General features: G+C 42.9%; 1 protein-coding gene and 1 pseudogene across 2 annotated transcripts in view; both read left to right on the plus strand.

Annotated features, from left to right (window-relative positions):
- The first annotated feature begins 1,390 nt into the window (after positions 1–1,390).
- On the plus strand, positions 1,391–17,457 carry LOC311609137 (uncharacterized protein). Its single transcript, XM_084801928.1, has 6 exons — positions 1,391–1,535; positions 5,241–5,318; positions 13,326–13,356; positions 13,957–14,011; positions 14,615–14,710; positions 15,733–17,457. Exons 2-6 carry the CDS (start codon positions 5,310–5,312, stop codon positions 16,025–16,027), a joined length of 486 nt encoding a protein of 161 aa, XP_084658054.1. The 5' UTR covers positions 1,391–1,535; positions 5,241–5,309; the 3' UTR covers positions 16,028–17,457.
- The window catches only part of LOC311608068 (E3 ubiquitin-protein ligase pellino homolog 2-like), a 42,861-nt pseudogene continuing 38,320 nt past the window's right edge, over positions 16,506–21,046 (plus strand). The window contains exons 1-2 of the transcript in view: positions 16,506–17,156; positions 18,776–18,843. The product of the transcript in view is annotated as an E3 ubiquitin-protein ligase pellino homolog 2-like (transcript). The remainder of the gene's footprint in view (positions 17,157–18,775; positions 18,844–21,046) is intronic.

Here is a 21,046-nt window from a genome sequence, read left to right on the forward strand (position 1 = left end):
AAAATAATAAATTTTTAGGTTAACAAAAATAATTGGTTTCACCAGAATGTTTCCAAACACACATAAAATCAAACTTTATACTCCGTGGTTGCTGTCCCACTGTTCCCCCCTGTGGCCCCACCCCTTGCTACCTGCTTTCTTTCCTTTCCCAAGACAATGCGCATTCTACTTATCACTTGTAAGTCATCACCTCTTCCTCCTCCTCCATAAAGATCTCTGCCTCCCTTCTCCTGATCCCCCTTTTAGTTTCAAGACACTTGAATGTTTAATCTCTAATCTAGACCAATCTCCCCCTACAATTAAGAAAATGAAGATAACAGCAAAATCTGATAGCTAGTTTTATGTTAACTTGATACTCACTAAAGTCATCTGAGGCAGAAATCTTAAAACAAAACAAACAAACAACAAAAAAAAAGCCAGGCATCATAACACATGCCTTTAATCCCAACCCTTGGGAGGCAGAGGCAGGCAGATCACTGTAAGTTCAAGGCCAGCCTGATCTACAAAGTGAGTCCAGGACAGGCACAGCTACACAGGGAGACCCTGTCTTGAGGAGGAATAAAGGCCTCCATAAGATCAGATTGTAAGCAAGCCTGTAAGGCATTTTCTCAATTAGTGATTGATAGGGGAGGGCTCAGCCCATAGTGGGTAGGGCTGCCCCTGTGTTCTCTATGAAAGTAGGCTGAGCAAGCCATGAGGAAGCCGCTAAGTAGCACTTTTCATGGCTTCTGCATCAGCTCCTGCCTCCAGGTTCCTGTTTTGCTTGAGTTCCTGTCCTAATTTCTTTTGATGGTGAACAGTGATATGGAAGCATAAGCCAAGTTAAACTCTTTCCTCTGGTTGCTTTGGTCATGGTGTTTCTTCACAGCAATAGATACCCTAAGACAGTGTAAGTAACAGAGAGGTGACTTTAAGATAGGCAGAGGGTGTGCATATGTTACGTAAAGATTATACAGTTTTTATATATTGATTTGAAACAGGACTGCACAATATATCCCCACCTGGCCTTGAACTCTGAGAACTGCTTGCCTCTGCCAGAATTAAAGCATTTGGCTGGACATCATCTTTATGTGTCTGGAACATCTGCAGAATGTACTCTGATCCTGGGATCAGCCCTCTGCAGAAACTGAGTGGTCACTGTATTGATGTGGGGCAGCAGAGGCACCCACCGGGAAAGATTCCATCAAAGGCCATGGTTTGCTTACAGTTTTGGCATGACTGGTCCTTATACTCAGATTCAGAAACTCCCTAGAACAGAGACTCTAGTACACTTAGTACACTAAGTGCAGACCAACGCTGGGGCCTGTCAAAAACACCCCAAACTCCTGCAGGCACCCAGGTTACACCTGACCATCAGGACCCTAAGGCTCAGTCCTCCTGGCCCCTGTAATGACATCAGTGTGCATTGTCATCTCCAGATTCCACTTGAGGAATCCCAACTGCCAACGGTTTCCCAACAGCCCAAGGCTTCTCAACTGCCCACATCAGTCCCTGGCCAGGCAGCGGTGGGCAGGGCGAGCCGCAGAGCCAGAGTGGTGAGGAGCGCTGTGGTTCTGCTATTGGGCTTGCAGATCTGAGGGACAGGCTGGCTAGGTGCATAAGGACACTGGAATCAGCAGCCCTGGCAGAGTGAGGGTGATGGAGGCCTCTGACCTTTGATTGTATTTTGAAAGTAGTAAGGAAGCTTGGGTCCCAATGAAGGATGGTTAGCTTGGATACCAAATCTGCTTCCCCTGACAGGGATCCAGAACCTGCAGGGGAGGAGAGTGTTGCCTCCTAGCTGCACTGTTTAAGGGGATGCCCATGGAGTGTTAGATTCAGAAAAATGTTGCTGGGTATAGCCTGGAAGTCTGTATTTCCATCACTAGAGCATAGTAACCTGGTGGGTTGTAAGGGGACTTGTACTGGCTGCCCTGGATCCTATGTTGTTTTTGTTTTAAATTTCTGTTAATGTCATGTCCATTTTCTTAGAGAAGCCTATTTTTCTTGTCTTTTTTTTTTTAAATAGTACCTTTCCATGTGTTCTTTCTGCTGCATGTTAACTATTAAACTTCCCCTCATATGGGAAGGGAAAGGAAGCAGTGACTTGAGGCTTTTCCTAGATGAATTTAGATGCCTATTCTTTCTTGTTTTCTTCTTTTAACAAGTGGAAGCTGTTGGTTAAGAATCTCCAAGTTCAGGTAACATTGACAGGGAAGGGATTAGAAGCGCGGACTTCTATTCTCCCAAGTGCAGAAGGCCTGCTAACCAGTGCCATGCACTTAGCAGATCTCAGTAAATATTTATTAGTGTTTTAATATGTAGCATGGTCCTGTACTTTTATGTACCTTAGTGTATGTGTTAACAGAGCTTTTGATGAAAATTAACATTTGTTGACTATGTTCCAACTCTGTTTTAAACAGCAAAGAGACATGGAAATATAGCTCAGCTGGTGCTATAGAAAACAGCTCTATTCCCAGAACCCCTGCAAAAAGCTGAGCCTGAGTTCACCCAGAAGTAAAAAGAGTTAAATGGTATATACTCATTTATATCAAGACACTAGCCCAAAGGGCAGGCACCATGAAAAACTTTACTTACCAGGAAAGTGGGTCAGAGGAGAGGACATCCTATTGAGACTTTAGGTGAGAGAAGCCTGAGAGAATGAGGAAATAGAAGGATCCCGAGGGTCCTGGAAACCTACAAGAGGAACTTTATGACAGGCGGATCTGGGTCCTGGGGTCCTCCTCAAACTATGGCACCAGCCAAGGAAAATATAGGCAGTAAACTTGGAACCCTGACCCAGACTAGCCAATGGACCAGACATTCTCCACCATTGAGTGGAGAAGGAGATCTGACTTTCACACAAACTCTGGTGCCCCATCTCTGACCACATCTCCTGGATAGGGAGGCATGGTGGCACTCAGAGGCAGGATAGCAAGTTACCAAGAAGAGACTTGATACCTTAAGAGCATATAGGGGGGAGGGCCCCCTCAGTCACAGACATAGGGGAGGGGAGTAGGGGGGAAGCAGGAAGGAGGGAGGAATGGGAGGATACAAGGGATGGGCTAACAATTTAGATGTAATATGAATAAATTAATAAAACACTATTTTTTTAAAAAGCTGAGCCTGGTGGCACAGGCTTTTAATCCCAATGATGGGCAAGCTGTGACAGGAGGATCCTTGGGGCTCACTGACCAAGTAGCCTGATTAATCAGCAAACCCCAGGTCCCGAGAGAGATTTTATCTCAGAAAGAAAGATGGGTGGCCACTGAAGAATGACACCCACATGCTTAATTGAAATTCCTTTTCTATGTAATTTTTGGCTTTCTATGATGATAAATGTAAGACAGTTTTGAAATTTGCTTAATATTTTAAATAAAACTAACCACTTTTATTTACTATTTTTAAAATTATGCTATCAAAGTTAACATATTATGTAGAAAGAGACATGAGGAAAATGATGAATGAGCATATTAGGTAATTTCAGATCCTAGGAGACCTTGAAGACTGGCATGGGGCTTTGCAATACAGTGACTGTCACTGCAAGTAGTTGAATTGAATATAAACAAGGGTCATTGAGAAATCTAAAGTTTCCCATATAGGAAGGGGTTAGGGATGAGCTGGTGTAAAAGTCCTTATTGTGTAAGCATGGGTGACCTGAGTTCAGTCCCCAGAGCTTATGGTAGAAAGAGAGAACAAATTTCCAAAAGTTATCAGCTGATACAGGGCACACACACACACACATACACACACACACACATACATATACACAGTCAATGGGAGATGGACTAAAAGAAAAGAAATACTGGAAATAATCTCTTTCTTCCTCCAAAGACTAAAAACCTCTCAAGTTGAAAAAGGCTTAATAAGGGCCGAAGAGATAGCTCAGCAATTAAAAGCACTTGCGACTCTTGCAGAAGACCGGCATTCAGCCTTACACCAACACCAGATTGTGCAGCTCACAGCTGTCTGTGTCTCAGCTCCAGGGGATTTGATATGCTCTTCTGTATTCTGTCGGCACCTGCACACACATGTGCATATATCCATAGACATACACATATACACATAACTAAAGAGAAAGTAGAAATTTTAAAACAAGACCGCTCATGTGGAGTTTACTTATTTAAAACATACAATTCACTGATTTCCAGGTCATGCACAGAGCTATGAAACCATTATTGTTATCAGTTATGGGACATTTTCATCATCCCCCAAAGCAAAACAAAACAACAACAACAACAAAAAAAAAAACATGGCAATTACCAGGCTCGCCCTGTTTCCCCAAACCATTATCCACTTCCTGCCTCTAGGGACTTAACCAATTCTGGTTATTTCATCTCATTGTGGCATGTATCAGCATATTTTTCATATTGTAGAAATATATTCCTTTCTATGGATGTAATACATCTTATTCATCCATCTGGGTTTTTGGATATTGGTACTAAAGATAATGATAATGTAGACTTGAAGAGTTAGGCCCTGAATGAAATATGGCTTTAATATTTTGGTTCTTTGTCACTGCCCTGGGAAAATGATGGTGAGATGCACAGAGCCAGATGTCAGCTGGACAGTCATATTAGCTCATTTGGGACATGTTGAATGAGATGATGGCGGATATTGGAGTACAGTCCATCTGGCAGATGCTTAGACATGTAGATCTGGTCCTGGGCTGGAGGCAAGGCTAGATGTGGAGGTTTTAGTGGTGTGAATGTGTAAGGCTGGGACAGGTCTCTGGAAGACAAGAGCTTAGGGACTGACAATAAAATTGAAAATACATCCACATTTAGTATGAAGGTAACAAGTGAAATTTTTTCTTTAAAATTTTCACCCATGACCTGGTTGGTGGTACACACCTTTAATCCCAGTACTAGGGAGGCAGAGGCATGCCACTCTCTGTGAGTCTGAGGCCAGCCTGATCTCCATAGTGAATTCAAAGACAGTTAGGAGCAAGTCTCTCTCAAAACAAACCAATCCTCACTTTTTATACTTGTTTTAGGTACATCAGAGGTTTGTTTTCCTTTTGTCTTTTGGAGAGTTGTTTTATTTCTGGGATAGGGTCTCATGTGGCTGAGGCTGGCCTTGATCTCTTGATGCTTCTGTTTCTCCTTCTCAAGGGCTAGAGTTTCAAGCATCCATTTACATGCATTTGAAAACACTTTACTTTTCATTGAGTTGACCAATGAAACTCTGATGAAGAAATTGTTCATTTCCCACATCTCTCCAGTATATATTGCTAAATATGTGCATTTTTGTCTTCCTAGAGCTGTATTATAAAGCACTTCTGTGAGAAGAGATTTGTGCCTAAATACCTGGCAACAATCGGATTGACCATGGAGTCAGTAAGTATTGTTCCTCTGGCCTGTACATGACACAGATACTCAGTGTGTCCTTAGATAGTCTGCATCTACATCAGAGTGTGTGTGGGGGTTAAGCTGAGAGAGAGGCTTGGGAGATAAACTGGAAAAGATGGGGCTAAGGGACAACACAAATCCTAACTGGCAGACGGGGCACCTGGGACAGATGTCTGTGTAAGCAGGTCTGACCAGCAAGTGTGTTCTTAGACTGTTTGGTCTTTTGTTGGCTTATGATCTTGACAGTTGTTTTGCATTCCAGCAAATAGATCTGAGAAGGGTCAAGTTGGAGATAAGTGGGGATTTATTTGGAGGTAAACTGGGAATGGTTGGAGAAAGGATTAAAGCAGCAAGAAAATCACCACAAAAGGTTGAGTTAGGTAAACAGCACATTTCTTAAACATGGCATTTCAGTCCTTTGGCACCCCTGTTCAGTCTCTCCCCTCAGGGTATCCAGGTACTGTTGTGCACTGGGCTGGGCTGGACTGGGCTGGAGAGAACGAAGCTTAGCTGGGGCAGATGGGCTAGTTGGTGGTGGTGGTGCCTTCTCTGAGGTCTTTTTTTCAGTGAAATAGCTCTCTTTATTGAGGGGTGAATAAGGACTGTTTAAACCAAGGGGAGGCCAAGCAGTGGTGGCACAAATCTTTAATCTTAGCACTCCTGTGGCAGAGGCAAGCAAATCTCTGTGAGTTTGAGGCCAGCCAAGTCTACAGTGTGAGTTCCAGGACAGCCAGGGCTAAACATTGTCTCAAAAACCCAAAATAAACAAACAAACCTTGGGGAGTGGGTAGGGGTTCACAGGGTGAATGCACATCATTGACTGAGGTGGAGGTGCTGGGAATGCTCATCTGCATGGAGAGGAATTCCACATGCTTGCTGAACATGTTCTTATAAGGAGGGGAAGTCTAACCAGAAACCTACCAGGCTACACGACACCTTGTTGCAGGATATTTGACTCAATTTCTAGATCTTCTGCAGAGCCTACTTTTCAATCTTCCCTGTAATTTCTACTCCTGCAGCTGCATCTTCATCCCTCTATCGTCATTCTTGAACACCTTAAACTTTCAGTTTCTTTTTAAAGATCCATTTACTAATTATTTATACACTGTTCTGCCTGCATGTACACCGGCATGCCAGAAGAGGGCACCAGATCTCATTATCAACGGTTGTGAGCCACCATATGGTTGCTAGGAATTGAACTCAAGACCTCTGGAAGAGAAGACAGTGCTCCTAACCTCTGAGCCATCTCTCTAGGCCCCTCTTCTTTTGTTTTGTTTTGTTTTGTTTTGTTTTTCATGACAAGGTATCTCTGCATAGCTTTGACTTTCCTGGAACTCACTCCATAGACCAACTAGCCTTGAACTCAGAGATTTGCCTGCCTCCTGAGTGCTGGGAATAAAGGCGTGCACCACCACTTTTGGGTACATTCTGGATTTTCTATTTTGTTCCACTGGTTGGTCTGTTGATATGCTGATGTCGTGAGCTTAATTACAGAGGATTTATGGCATAGGCTTCAGCCCTCACGGGAATAGAATAAAGTTGAAAGGGTTGTCATCAGATGGTCTGCTTTTTGGTGTCTGGTTTCCTATCATGTTTTCTGTTTTATAGTATGGCTCCTTTACCCTGGTGCTCTCGCAGCCACTAACTCCTGATGTGTAGTTCCAGGGTAGGCTAAGTACCAAATGGGTTTTGAATACAGTGAGCAATGGAGCCCACGTGCTGCTGGGGAAGATCCCACAGAACCACATGCTGGACCTCCGCATTGCCAACTCCAAGCTCTTTTGAAGGGCATTGGCCATGTTGCAGGTGGGAGCGTGATAGGAGGCTCCAAAACCTAGACTGTCACAGAAAGTATTTTTACAAAGTCAGGAAGGGGTGTAGAGTTAACGGCTTTTTTCTCCATGGGTGTATCTTTCTTGGAAATATCCTCTGGTCTGCATGCATGCACACACAGGTACATTGAGGGGGTCCCAGCAGGTGTCACACAGGAAGTGAACCAGGTGAAGAGATAAGAATGAAATGCTGATGCAGATCTACTTCATGAGCATGGATCGGACATGGGGAGTCCAGTGCCAGGCAGTTTGTTGTCAGCTATTTGAAACACAGTACAATCTGAGGAAAGGTTTCCAGGCAACAATCATTGCACTTCCAGGTGCACACTAAAGCTTAAGATGTGTCTACATAGAAACTCCTTTACAGGCATTATGAGAGTGGTTCTACAGCTAAAAGGCCTAGAAACTAATGTGGTCTCTGGCCAATAGCATAGAGGTTAGCAAGCCATGAAGTACTTGTGACATCTCTTTTAAGGATGGGTAATGGAAGCGGGGTACAATATTACATTCCTGTAACCCAGCACTTGGGGAAACAGAGGCAAGCAGATCTCCGAGTTTTAGGCCAGCAGGGTCAGAAAAGTGAGTCCAGGACAGCCAAAGCTACACAGAGAAACCCTGTCAAAAAAAAGAAAAAAAGGTCTGGGCTGGACTGTTTTCACTTTTAGTGGTGTCTTTTGATTTCAGCAATAAAACTAAATGTCTTGTTTTGAAACCTAACCTCCAAAAAGTCAGTAATAAAACTCAGTACCCGGAAAAAAGGAAATTGGGGGCTTCATGTATTCCAGGCAAGAGAGAAGCTGTGTTCCAGATAGTATTCGTGAGAGAAAGACAATGCCAGTTAGACAGCCTCCTTGGGACTAGAATGAGTGCCACATCCACTCAGAGACCAGCGAGCAGAGGGCTTTGGTTACACCCTCCCCTGGTATTTGCTAGAAAGAGTATAAGGAAGTCTGGCAGTGCTGGGTACCCTTTGGTGGTTGGACCCAACAAACACTAGGAAGGTGTCTGAACAGCCTTAGACTTAAGTTCTCATAAGTTTTGATATATCAAAGGCACCCGAATTCATCCCCATCCAGTCTTCAGGTGTCTACAACCAAGGCTCTCACTGTTGAGATCTGGCTCCCCCTAGTGGCAGAGAAATAGCCAACAAAGAGATGCCCCAGGACCTCCCCCATGGAGTTACAGGAACTTTTAGTGGTTAGGACTATCTTGGAATATTACAAAGGGAGGTCGAGAATCTAGGACAACAAAGGAAAAATGAGACAAATAAAACTTGGAACTGTTTAAAAACTTACAGAGGTTATACAGAGTGAATAATAGAGAGTTAAGTCTTTGTCAGGAGATTCAAAAATGTCCCGACCCGCCGGGGTTCGACTAATGCTCGGGAGAAGAATTTTCCTGTATAGGGACAGAACACAAGACACGAAGAAGGGGGCAAGTCTGGATTCTGATCAAACTCCGTTTATTGAAAAATTTCACGAAGTTTTCATAGGCACAGAGGCATGGGTATTTGTGTAAGCAAGGGTTGCTATGAATACCTAACTCTGGAATGTTCCAGAAGGTGTCTACCTTTGCAGCTGCTATAATTGCAGAAGAGAGAAATTCCAGAGAGAAAAAGAAGTTGTGAAAATCTGGTTAGTCAGGAAAAAGTTCCCGGAACTGCTGCTCACAGGCAGCTGCTTTAATCTGATCTTACCAATAGTCTTACTGGAAAAGCTAGTTTATAGCAAGAAAGTAGCTCGGGGGTCTAAAAATGACCAGCTCCCACAATAAACCACAACAGGTGTCTACCTGCCAAACTACGACAGGGTCAGCAGTTTTCTGGTAAATGGCAGACTGCTGGAGAAATAGGAACCTAGGCTCTAACAAGATGGAAGAACATTGTCCTTATAGCCCGTCCCCTACATAAAAGAGCTAAAGAAGTTCAGAAATTTGTTAGAATGGAATAAGGTGTGGAGGCATGCACCTCTGATCCCTTCACATGGAAGGATGTGGTAGGAGATTGAATTGGAGGCTATCCAGCAAGATTTTCTCCCTGTTAAAAAATTCCTCAGAGACAAACGGGCTACAGCGTGCTTCTCAATACTAGCACTCTCTGGAGAAACCAAACATCTGAGGGGATGAAAACATCAAGAGCATAGGCAGTGATGATGACACAATGACGACAGGGAGCTGACCCTGAAGACTCCAGGACTGAAGAAGATCAAGGAAGTGATCTCTCTGATATCCATTTGCTGGATCAAAACCAAGAGGACTTAGGGTAGGAGACAGTTGGATACTGAACATGTTTGAAACCTAATATATTAAAAATGGAACTCATGATCCATTGTTATTTTCACAACTTAGGCCAGCTAGCACGGATCTTGAATATTCTACAGAGTGTGTAAGGTCAAAGAAGGGAGTTTGAACCTGGTAGGGGATGAAAGTACCAACCTGATTCCACAAATGGTCTCAACACACACAGCTAAATGCCCAATGTCCCACTTAAACTCAAGGCAGGGTTTGTCAACATGGATTAAATCTAGTGTGGCATATAGAAACTAGTTATAAAACACTCCCCTCATGGGAGAGGGAAGAACTGGTCTCTTTTCAGCTGGTGACTGACTCCAAAAATGAGCTCTGTTTTATAGGGTCCCCAAACTACACAGTGATGGCATATATCCAAATCAAGCAGGCAGAAGAACTTACCACAGAAAAAAACTGGAAAAAAAATGGAGCACTAAGATGAATAATGACAATAAGGAGCCGTAATACAAAGCACAAGAGGAATATGCACACATTCAAAGCAGTAAATATAATCGAACAAAGAATGAGGAGAAAGGAAGGCTAATGTTTTGTGCACAGGAACTTCAAATAATATGTGTGTTATATTGTTCCTCCAGGACATGGGGACTCAGTCACGCTAGCCCCTGTACCCCCAACAGGAGATCTACAGACTGCTTCCAGGAACAAAGTATGAACAAAGGGAAATGGTAACGCCAGGTAGAGAAATGCATCACGCACTGGCCTAAAAAGTACTTGGCACTGGGGTCACAAATTGATAGCCTATCAGTCTTGGTATGCTGGAATGCGAAGGACGGGTACCACTGCTGTGTGTTCCCCATCCCCATCCACCCCAAACACATAATCTCAGTCTAAACATAAAGAGAACACCACACACACTCAAATTTAGGGCCTATTTTTTCTTTTCTTTTTCTTAATTTCTTAATTTCTTTATTTATTTTCTTTTTGAAGTTATAAATCCTAGGACTCAGAGGACTCTGGGCTTGATGTTCACCAGCATGGTACTATGGATTAGATACTGAACATTTGTGGAGAAATACGAAATCCAAATAACAGCTGGATTTTACTTAATATAAAGGCACTGATTTTTTTTTTTTAACATAGGATTTGTTAGCTCAAACTGGCTTTGGCTTTGCAGTGGAGCCAAGGATGACTTTGAATTCTGGATCCTCCCACCTCCATCTCCCATGTTAGTCTCGTGGTTTTTACAAGTATGCTAGAGTTATATAATGGGGCTGGGGAGATGTCTCAGTGGTTAAGAGCACTGGCTGCTCTTGCAGAGGACTTGAGCCTTGTCCTAGCGCCCCCCAGTGGCTTACAACTGTCTGCAACTCCAGTTCCAGGGGATCTGATGCCCTCTTTGGCTCTCAGGCATGTATGTGGGTGCACGCAGGTGCAGGCAAAATACCCATGTTAAGGATTCTTGAACAAAGGTCAATGGGATTTTCTGTACTATTGTTTCAGCTTTTGGTTATTCCAAAATAAAAAATATAAACGCGGCAGTGAGACAGTAGGTCCTAAGAGAGGGTGCTCCTCGAAGGCCACTACTCACAGTGATGTGTCTCAGGGCGACAGAAACTAGAGAACATGGAGACCCGTGGTCTTACAAAACCAAGCGCCTCGAAGTCTATGTGGGTTCCCACCTCAGCTGTCCTAACTCTCTCCGATTCTACATGACTCTGTGTGCTAAGCTGCAGTGTGAAATTTATGGCAGTGTACTCAGTCCAAACTTAGGACAGTGGCCGGCTCCAAAGAAAATGGGAGTCAGAACAAGCCATTTTGGATGCCCTTTGAAACTTTGCCTCATCACTCCTTCCTTAATAACAGTTTGTGTAGCTAGGCCCCAGAAGATTCCTGGATGGATTCTTCCCTGATCTTTGGCTATCAGACATCTCAGTACAGAGGGCAACCACAGGAAAGACTGTGTGCCAGTTGTGATGTCATGGAATCTCAGCCTGGAGACAGAATCTCTCCAGTTGAGAGAGGAATAGGCTTGAGAAATGGTACTAGTTTGGGAGCTGGGTATCCCACTGCCTGCCAGTTTCAGCTTTATAATTTTCGTTTTGTTAGTTAGTGGAATTTGGGAGTTGTTTTCTTGGAGCCAGAGCCAGAAGCAGGTGGCACCCAAGACAAAGGTAGGTAATAGCCACTCTATCCTGGACCTCACTTCTCCACATGCTGGACCCCTGTAGGTTTGTATAAATGCTTAGCCTCTGGGCCATAGGAGGAAATGACTGGAGGGAAAGGGAGAGTTGAGACAGCATGTCTCTCTCTCTCTCTTAATTCACTTTAGAAGCTTTAGGCTGAGCATGGTAGTGCATTCCTTTTATCCCAGCACTTGGGAGACAGAGGCAGGAGAGTCTTTCATTCTCTGTACTAGGGGCCCTAGCCAGGACAGAAGAACATGGGGGAAGGAGAGTCCTAAGGCTGGAAAGGAAAAATGAAGCTTTATCTGGAGATAACATTTGGGTGTAGAATTTTTATCTTGGAATTAACATATGAGCTAAGCAAACTTGAGTGACAACAGCATAGGGAAAAGTCAGTTGTATTTCTTGACACCATCGACAATCAATTAAAGAACCAAGCTTCTGTGAAGATGCCACCCAAAATAGCAGCACATAGGGTAAAGCGCTTTACCTAGTGTGTGCAAGAGCGTGGGGTTCTATCCCCAACCCAACATAAAGATAAAGAAATATTAAATGACCAAGCATAGATATAAATAACACAAGAGATGTGTAAGATATTTATGCAAAAGCCTATTATTGTATTAAAAGGAAGATAAAACAGAGAGGAGTCATGTTTATGGATCGAAAGATTCATTAAGAAAACCTAGGTTTTCTCTTAAGGTTTTGTCTTATCTCTTCTTTAAACAGCCCCAAATTGAGCAATTTAAGCACTATTTCAAGCATAACACATGATGTCTATTGGCTAAGGATAAATTAAGACGTAGTAAAAAACAGAAACATTATATAACACTGAAAACATTACTTTCACCGAATGAAGGAATGTATACTAAATGATTATTATTTAAAATTCAAAATCACAAAATAACACATGTGCTAAGTGATAAAAGAAAAGTATTTATGATGAAAATCAAAATTGTTTAACTATGAGGAAAGAAAAAAAGGCAAGTGGGAAGAAGCACAGAGCACTCCTAGTGTGCTGAAAGTGTTTGTGTATGATGTGTGTGTGATGTGTGTGTGTGCGTGCGTGCGTGCGTGCGTGCGTGCGTGCGTGCGTGAGTGTGTGTGTGTGTGTGTGTGTGTGTGTGTGTACACACATGTGTGCATGTCATGGGGCAGGTAGAAGTAGAGGACAACCTGCAAGGGTCAGTTCTTTCCATCTGCCTTGAAGGTCTTAGGAATTCAATGTAGGCTGCCAAGGCTTGGCAGCAGGCACCTTAACCCACTGACCACTGTTTAAGTGGCTGTTTCCCTTGTTAATGCAAGTCTCTAGAGTACGTGGCTCATATTTACTTTAGAGTTAGTACTCCACACAATAATATAGAACTTAGTTTTAAAAAACAACTTATATGTATGTGTGTGCATGTATGCACAGATGCCATGGCATGCATGGGGAGGTGAGAGCACATCATGTGGAAATTGCTTCTCTCCTTTTACTATGTGAGCTCCAGAGATGGAACTCAAGTCATCAGACATGGTGTCACAGATATTATCTTGCTGATATCTTAGTATATTTAATAAATCACTCACAAATAAATAAATGAGATGGTAACTAATGATATGGCTAGGGAAGACAACTGAGTTGATACTTGATGTGGGACATAAGAATATCCATAGATGAGATGAGATGTATTGTCAATAAAATCTCCAACCTAGAATGTAAACCTGACTTAGTGTTTCTTTCTGTGTTTCTCTAGGCTTCGAAGCAACAGACCCAGAAGCTCACAGGTCAGAACAGTTCTACCCCGTTTTGCTACCTCAAGGCTGATGGCAGATCTGCTTTAACATTCTAGTCTTTAACAGCATGTGGAAGAAAGTGGGGAAAGGGGATGTGACTGGAGAGTATACCATCTTTCTAACACCTTCCAAAGTCATGCGAACAGCCCATATCCCCCCTTACCTCCCTTTCTCATGCTTCTCTGTCCATGTATTTTTATGAAAGCCCAAAGTGTGGGAAGGAAATTCAGTGGGTCAGGAGAATGGATGAAGATAATCCCCAAGAGTTTGATGAAGGATGTCTGTTACCTGTATTCCTCTAGCATAGATTTGTGGTAGACATCTTTGAGGGAAAAATGTGTCAGAATCTCTGTGTCCCCCACTGCCATGTACTTCCCAGTCCCGTGCTTCTAATGGGACGCTTACAGTACATGATGGAGAGAGCATAGCATGGACTTTGAAAAGACTTGATAGCTGTGCTGGGCCACTAATTGGCTCCATGATAAGCACAACTTCACCTTTGCCCTCATGGTTGTTAAATGAAGGGGGTTCTCTTAGAATGACATCAGCAGGCACTATGCTAAATAGCATCTTCTTTACTCCTATTACCAGCTTCACAGGTGGAAGAAGCCAGGCTACATTTTATTAGTGGTGACGAAGTGACGGGGTAAGCAGAGTCTGACTTCAGTCTGTCCTCCTGTCAAAATGCCTGTGCTGGCTTGGTTCATGCCAACCTGATATAAGCCAGTGTTGTGTTGAAGAGGGCACCTCGACTGCCCCTTCCAGATTGCCCAGTGGGCAAGACAGGGTGCGTTTTCTTAATTGATGACTGGTATGGTAAGGTCCGGCTCACTGTGGGTGGTGCCACCCTGGACTGGTGGTTGTAGGTGGTATAAGAAGGCAGGGTGAGCAAGCCATGAAAGCAAGCCAGTAAACAAGAGTTCCTCCATGGCTTCTGCATCAGCACCTGCCTCACAGATCCTGACCTGAGTTTCTACTCTGGCTTCCCTCAGCAGTGGAATATGATCTGAGAATAGTAAGATAAAACATATCGTTTCCCCACTAGTTGTTTATGGTCACGGTGTTTAATCACAGTGATAGAAACCCGAATGAAGGTACCATCTTAATTGTAAATGCTATAAGTAAAATATTTGTACTTCATTTACTATAAGAGCAATTATCTCCTTCCTAGATTAACTATTTCTACTGGGTTAGCTTACTGGTACTTTAATATCACTTCAATTCCATTGGCATTCTTTGCTGTGTCCAGTATTACAGGATTTCATATCAAGTGGACCCAGGATTATGCACTATGGGCAATATACAAGCATCTTGAACAGATCTTACGACAACTAGAAAATGCAAGGTCAGGAAACAGAGTTTCTGGGTGGAGGGTAGAGAAAGATTTAAAATAAAGGAAGGAAGAAGAAAACAGAATCAAAAAAGAGAGATAAAGAGAAAAGTTTGAATAATAGAAAATTTTAGATGTATTTATGTTTTATGTGTATGAATGTTTTGCCTGCATGTATGTCTGTGTACCACAGGCATGCCTGCTGCACACAGCATCCAGAAGATTGTATGTATCTCCTGGTACTGGAGTTACAGAAATTTGTGAACCAACATGTGTGTGTTGGGAATCAAACTTGGGTCCTCTGGAAGAGAAATCATTGCTCTTAACTGATGAGCCATTTATCCAGCTCCCACAGCAATGAGGTTTTGTGTGTTTGTTTATTAAAAGTATATTTATATTACACATATTTTTTCTTTTGTGTGTGTGTGTGTGTCTGTGTGTGTGTGCATGTGTGCACATCTGTCCCATATCATGCATGTGGAAGCCAGAGGGCAAGCCAAGGCAATCAGTTCTCTTCTCCAACATGTGTGTCTTAGTGATCAAACTCAGGTCTTCTGGCTTAATGGCAAGCACAGGTGTGTGTGTGTGTGTGTGTGTGTGTGTGTGTGTGTGTGTGTGTGTGTGTAAAATGAGTGTGTCACTTCTTTGGTGCCATCCACCTTGCTTACTGAGATAGAGTCTCCCACTTGGATTCACTGATTGGCTATGGCTGGCCAGTTCGTGAGCCTATGGATGCACTCGTCTCTGTTTCCCCAGCACCAGGGCACCCTGTCCTTTCATTATCATGTGGGTTATGGGCATGGACCTCAGCTTTTCTAGTTGTGTGGCATGCACTTGACTGACTGACTTGTCTATCTTGCTCTTGATGGAGGAATTCTTCATGCACATAATTGATGTTTGTGAATGCAACTCCTTATCCCCATCACATCTCCCTTAGACCAAGCATATTTTGGATTTGAAATGACTATTCCCTTTCTTCTTCCTAATTTTCCTTTACTGGCTCCTATGAAAATGAAAACATTTCTCTTGTTTTTCAGGGTGATACTTGTGGGACAAAGTTTACATGAGTCCCACATTGTGTCTTCTTCCTCTGTCTCTGAATTGTGGCTCAGGAGGCTGTCTCACCTGGCTCCTACTGTAAAAAGGGAAAGCATTATAGTGAGTACAGCACATCCTCTGGATCCTCCAACAACAGCTCAAGCCTGTCTTATCTCCCTGCCCTTTCTGAAGGAACAACTTTGCAATCCCACAGCAATAGTGGACTTGTTTCCCTGCCAAAGACACCCTCTATGTCCAGGAACCAAGGCACACCTCAGAGTACTTTTAAGATGACAGATCCTGAAAAATCAGTTGGTTTTTTTTTTTCAGGATTTGTCAGTTCTTCCTCCCTTACATGGGCCAAATTCTATTTTGAATGAGAGCCGGGGACCCCTAGTATGGTCTCCACTCCAGCTCTCTCCTTCTGTCAGAGGAGACCTGGAAGGGCATATATCTTGGAAGGTTTCTGCTTTGCGGAAACACCTAGTACCTCTGCCTGTAAAGAAATCCTGGGACATGCTCAATGACCTGGCAGAGGTACCAGGGGTCTCTGAACAAGGAGACCCAAGACTCAGTTGCCTATACCCATTCCTCAGAGCGATGAGGAAAATACATACAGATCTTCAGGTGTTTCATCACTTCATTCACTGAAAAAGGATCCAAAGCACCTGTCAGAACAGAGTATAGAACAGAGGGTCATAGATCTTCCAGAAAAATGGGTACAGCCACAAAAGGCACGAGTACCTAACATGGAGCTGGCACCCAAAATGCCATGTTCAGCCAAGGCCAGCATAAAGGTCACACCACTGCCATTGCTTCAGGTTATGACTTAATGGGACTCAGCCCAGAATCACACTCGAGGGTGACCACATCTGTGAGATTTTCCCCAAAGCCATCTACTCCAGGACAACCTCATCAGAACATGGACCCTTTGAAATTCACCCCATGGTGCAAAGAATTGGGCTATTCAGAGGTGAGCTCAAGGCAAAGTCACAAAGTGATGAAGACTGCAGTGTTGGCCTCCAGGACCTGGCCAGAAATGAAGACTACTCTAGAGATGACACCATCAAATCACGAAGATGTGAGAACAACCGGAGGGGCACCAGATAAAGGGGCAGCACCTATAGGAATGAGCCAGCAGCATCCAGTTATAGAATCCAAAGTAGTGCCAGCTACACCGCCACTTCAAGAAATGGGATATTTGGGAGGACACACAATCCCACAACCTAAGCTCATGGATTCAGTGAACTCGCCCTGGGACTCACAGGATATAAAATATGAGAACCCAGTCCTGGATCCAAAATTGCCAAGTATGAAATCTGTGGACATACCCACAGATTTAGTCCCAGAAAGGGCAAAACATAGACTGTTGACCTCAATGATGGTATCTACCAATTTGGCCCCAGAACTTTATCAGCAGAATGTACACCCTGAGGAATTAACCCCCGTTCCACAATCACAACATAAGGATTTCATGCCATCAGCCCCAGAGTCTCAGCTTCAAGGTGTGAAGTCGGGTTCTGTTCCATCAGCCCCAAAGTCTCAGCTTCAAGGTGTGAAGTCGAGTTCTGTTCCATCAGCCCCAGTGTCTCAGCTTCAAAGTATGAAGTCATGTTCTGAGCCATCAGCCCCAGAGCCTCGGCTTCAAGGTGTGAAGTAGCATTCTGTGCCATCAGCCCCAGAGCCTCGGCTTCAAAGTGTGAAGTCTCGTTCTGTGCAATCAGTCCCAGAGTCTCGGCTTCAAGGTGTGAAGTTGGGTTCTGTGTCATCAGCCCCAGTGTCTAGGCTTCAAGGTGTGAAGTCAAGTTCTTTTCCATCAGCCCCACAGTCTCGGCTTCAAGGTGTGAAGTCGGGTTCTGTTCCATCAGCCCCAGATTCTCAGCTTCAAGGTGTAGTCTGGTTCTGTGCCATCAGCCTCAGAGTCTCCGCTCCAAGGTGTGAAGTCTGGTTCTGTGCCATCAGCCCCAGTGTCTCCGCTTCAAGGTGTGAAGTCTGGTTCTGTGCCATCAGTCCCAGAGTCTCGGCTTCAAGGTGTGAAGTCGGGTTCTGTGCCATCAGCCCCAGAGTCTCGGCTTCAAGGTGTGAAGTCTGGTTCTGTGCCATCAGCCTCAGAGTCTCAGCTTCAAGGTGTGAAGTCGGGTTCTGTGCCATCAGTCCCAGAGTCTCGGCTTCAAGGTGTGAAGTCGGGTTCTGTGCCATCAGCCCCAGTGTCTCAGCTTCAAGGTGTGAAGTCGGGTTCTGTGCCATCAGTCCCAGAGTCTCGGCTTCAAGGTGTGAAGTCGGGTTCTGTGCCATCAGCCCCAGTGTCTCAGCTTCAAGGTGTGAAGTCGGGTTCTGTGCCATCAGCCCCAGAGCCTCGGCTTCAAGGTGTGAAGTCAGGTTCTGTTCCATCAGCCCCAGAATCTCAGCTTCAAGATGGGAAGTCAGGCCAGCTGACAATTGGAGCACAACCCCAACATGTACAATCTGATGGGTTGGCCCCAGATTCACAGTTACAAATAAATCAGTAAATTTGATTTGTGGTTCACAATCTCAAGGTATGGAACACATTCATTCAGCAGCACCACAGGAGTTGCAAGGGGATATCAATAGTGCTAATTGTGTTTTCAGTGAGCTTTTACTGTGCTTACAATCACTGTAATGCAGCTGAAGCAATGTGACAAATTCTTATTAATCTACCTCTTGTATGAAGAAAGCTTTAAATTTTTTTTAAAAATCACTATAGTTAGTCTTAAAGTTCTGTCACTTAAGTTTGGTAGTAGGAAGGATGTATATATTTTTCTGACAATGAAATCCAGTGTTGCAAATAAAATAACTGATTTTTTTACACCTCATAGAGTATGTGATAAAGCTTCCCAAAGTTAACCCTTTTAGCTCCTCTGGATGTTACAGCAGAGAATGGAGACAGGATATGACCACTGAGAAGATGCTGGGTTTTCCTGGCAGAGAGGTGACCCAGAACTGTAACAGAAGTGTGGCCAGTTGCTATGATGAGAGTTAAATGAGTTTTTCCTTTTTATTTTTTTTTCTTCTCATGATTAGGCAATCATCTGCAAAGGGCAGCACAGCATATCCTACACGTTGTCAAGGAACTGGACTGTGGTGGTGGAGTGCATGATACAGACACAGACATGTTTCAGTTAACACTTCTTTCTAACACTTCTGTCCCATTTCCCCTTCCTTGTATGCTTTGACATTTGACCAGAACATCTACCATTCTGTCATCCCCAGGAGGAAAGAGATAGAGATAATTATAAAAATTACCTATTCTAAAATGGTAATAGAATACAACCATATCCTCAGATATTTTTGATTGTTTGATTGTTTTTGAGATTGTGTTCTAATAACAGCATTTCTCTTTTCCCTTTTCCACCTCCAAACTCTTGCACATACCCATTCTTACTCTCCTTCAAATTCATGGCCTCTTTTTTTTTTATCACTCTTGATGCGATAAAAATAGATATTAACAGTAGACACAAAAAAGTAAAGGCAACGACTTTTTAAAACAAATCTAATAGAAACATTTTGTAAATAGTGTAAGTCAAAGAAAACAAAAATATATTGAGGCTTCCGCAGGTAATTGCAGCAGTGTATAGAAATACTCATGCTATGTGGTCAGTGCCTTACCATGTTCTAGAAAATGCAAAGCGTGAGCACTTTTATAATTATATTTTAAGAAGACAAAGATTGATATCCTACTAACTGCTTTTGTCTCAAAAAACTTCTATGACCTTAAGAAAGTATAAGATGAGTGTAGGAAGAGTTAATGGCATGTTACAGAGCCTAGAAGTAAACCAAACAAAAGCAGAAGGAAAGAAAGCAAAAAACATGAATCAATGAAATTGAAAAGAAAAGAATTAGAAAATGCACCCAAGACTCAGGACTTAAGAAACAGCAGAAAGTTTTAATGTGGACTCATAAAGATAAAAGGCAGAAGTGAGGCCTGCACTTCTGTATAAGAGAGAAGTGTGGACAGAGTGAGCCGTGATTTCATGCGTTAGATTGGGGAGGTTGGTCAGCAAGTAAAGCAGCAGGTTTTGATTTTCACAGTGTAGCTTCTTTATGTCTGCTGGAAATGTGAAAGGTAAAGTGTGGGCTTAAGACAGCAAATCCGGATGCCAAAGATTGACTCCATCCTGCACGGACCATTTTCCCAGACTTTACAACAACCAAGAGCAGACTAGGGACAGCTGTCAGAAAGAGAGTCATAACTCTGCCAGTAACTGTACCTTAAGATCATTAAATACAGGTGAGCTCACTTCACAGTACACTTTACAGTTACCAATTGGAAGAGCAGCACTGAGCACCTGGTGTGGAAGTGGCCTCTGGACAGCGCTGTGAGACAGTCGTGTCTCCACAGAACAACACTATAGCAACAACAATGACATAAACCAGCAGACCTACTGGCCAAATGACTCTGCCACCAGTTTATGCATACATAATTAAGGACTATGAAACATGACTTAACCACAAAAATCCTTGGTTCAGAGTTACATTTTCTAGTGAAAAAATGTAAATGTACGCTTCAGCATAGGTAGAGTGGGTAGACCAGAAAGCTCCATAGCACATGTGAGCTTCAACAGCTCCAGCTAAGAGGAGGCAACCTACATCAGAGTTACCTTCTTTATCTAAACTATCCTCAAAATTTTGGAGAAATATTTGTCTCTATAGCTATCAGATTAAAAATTAAGATAAAAATTGATGTAAGTAGCTGCCTGAGGAAGAAAACTGCCTCAGAAACTAACACTATGAAATTCTAAATGACTAAATGGTCAGATTTTTAAATTAAATAATTAATGTATAAAGTGCTCAAGTTAAAACTTCCTAATCCTGAAACATCCCCAAAGAACATAAAATAAGTTTTTATGAATATTATGAATGAGTTTTATATTTTAGGTAAGTTCCTTTTTAGCCAAAATATAATAAAGGGAAAGGCTAGTGACAAGTGGGAGAAATACTTACAATGCATGTCCCAAAATATAAGATACTCCTAGAAATAACTGAGAAAAATACATACATACACCAAAGAATTTAGTAGATATTCATTTTAAAAGAGCAATAAATGGCTCTTTAAAATAAGAAAATATGCTGTACTTCAAAGGAAAATGATTTTAATACTACTTTTGTCTTACTAAATTAGAGACACCCAAAGACTTTTGTCAAAAATGTGAGAAAGACAGATAAATCTCCTACACATTATAAATTAATGCAACTTCCCAGCATAGAAATTTGGAAATGGCTATGAGAAATCAGAGATGTTCACATGCTTTGAATGAGCTCTGATCTTTCTAAGGAAAAGTTGTCCTCCTCCCA

This window comes from Acomys minous, assembly GCF_964271855.1.
Source record: "Acomys minous genome assembly, chromosome: 11".
Lineage (NCBI taxonomy): Eukaryota > Metazoa > Chordata > Mammalia > Rodentia > Muridae > Acomys > Acomys minous.

Bases quoted from the DNA above. Each gene is read 5' to 3' on its own strand.
- LOC311609137 (XM_084801928.1), top strand. The intron at 13,357-13,956 runs GTCAGAACAGTT...TCCTATTACCAG, and splicing joins ACAGACCCAGAAGCTCACAG to CTTCACAGGTGGAAGAAGCC. The intron at 14,711-15,732 runs GTCAGGAAACAG...CTTGTTTTTCAG, and splicing joins CGACAACTAGAAAATGCAAG to GGTGATACTTGTGGGACAAA.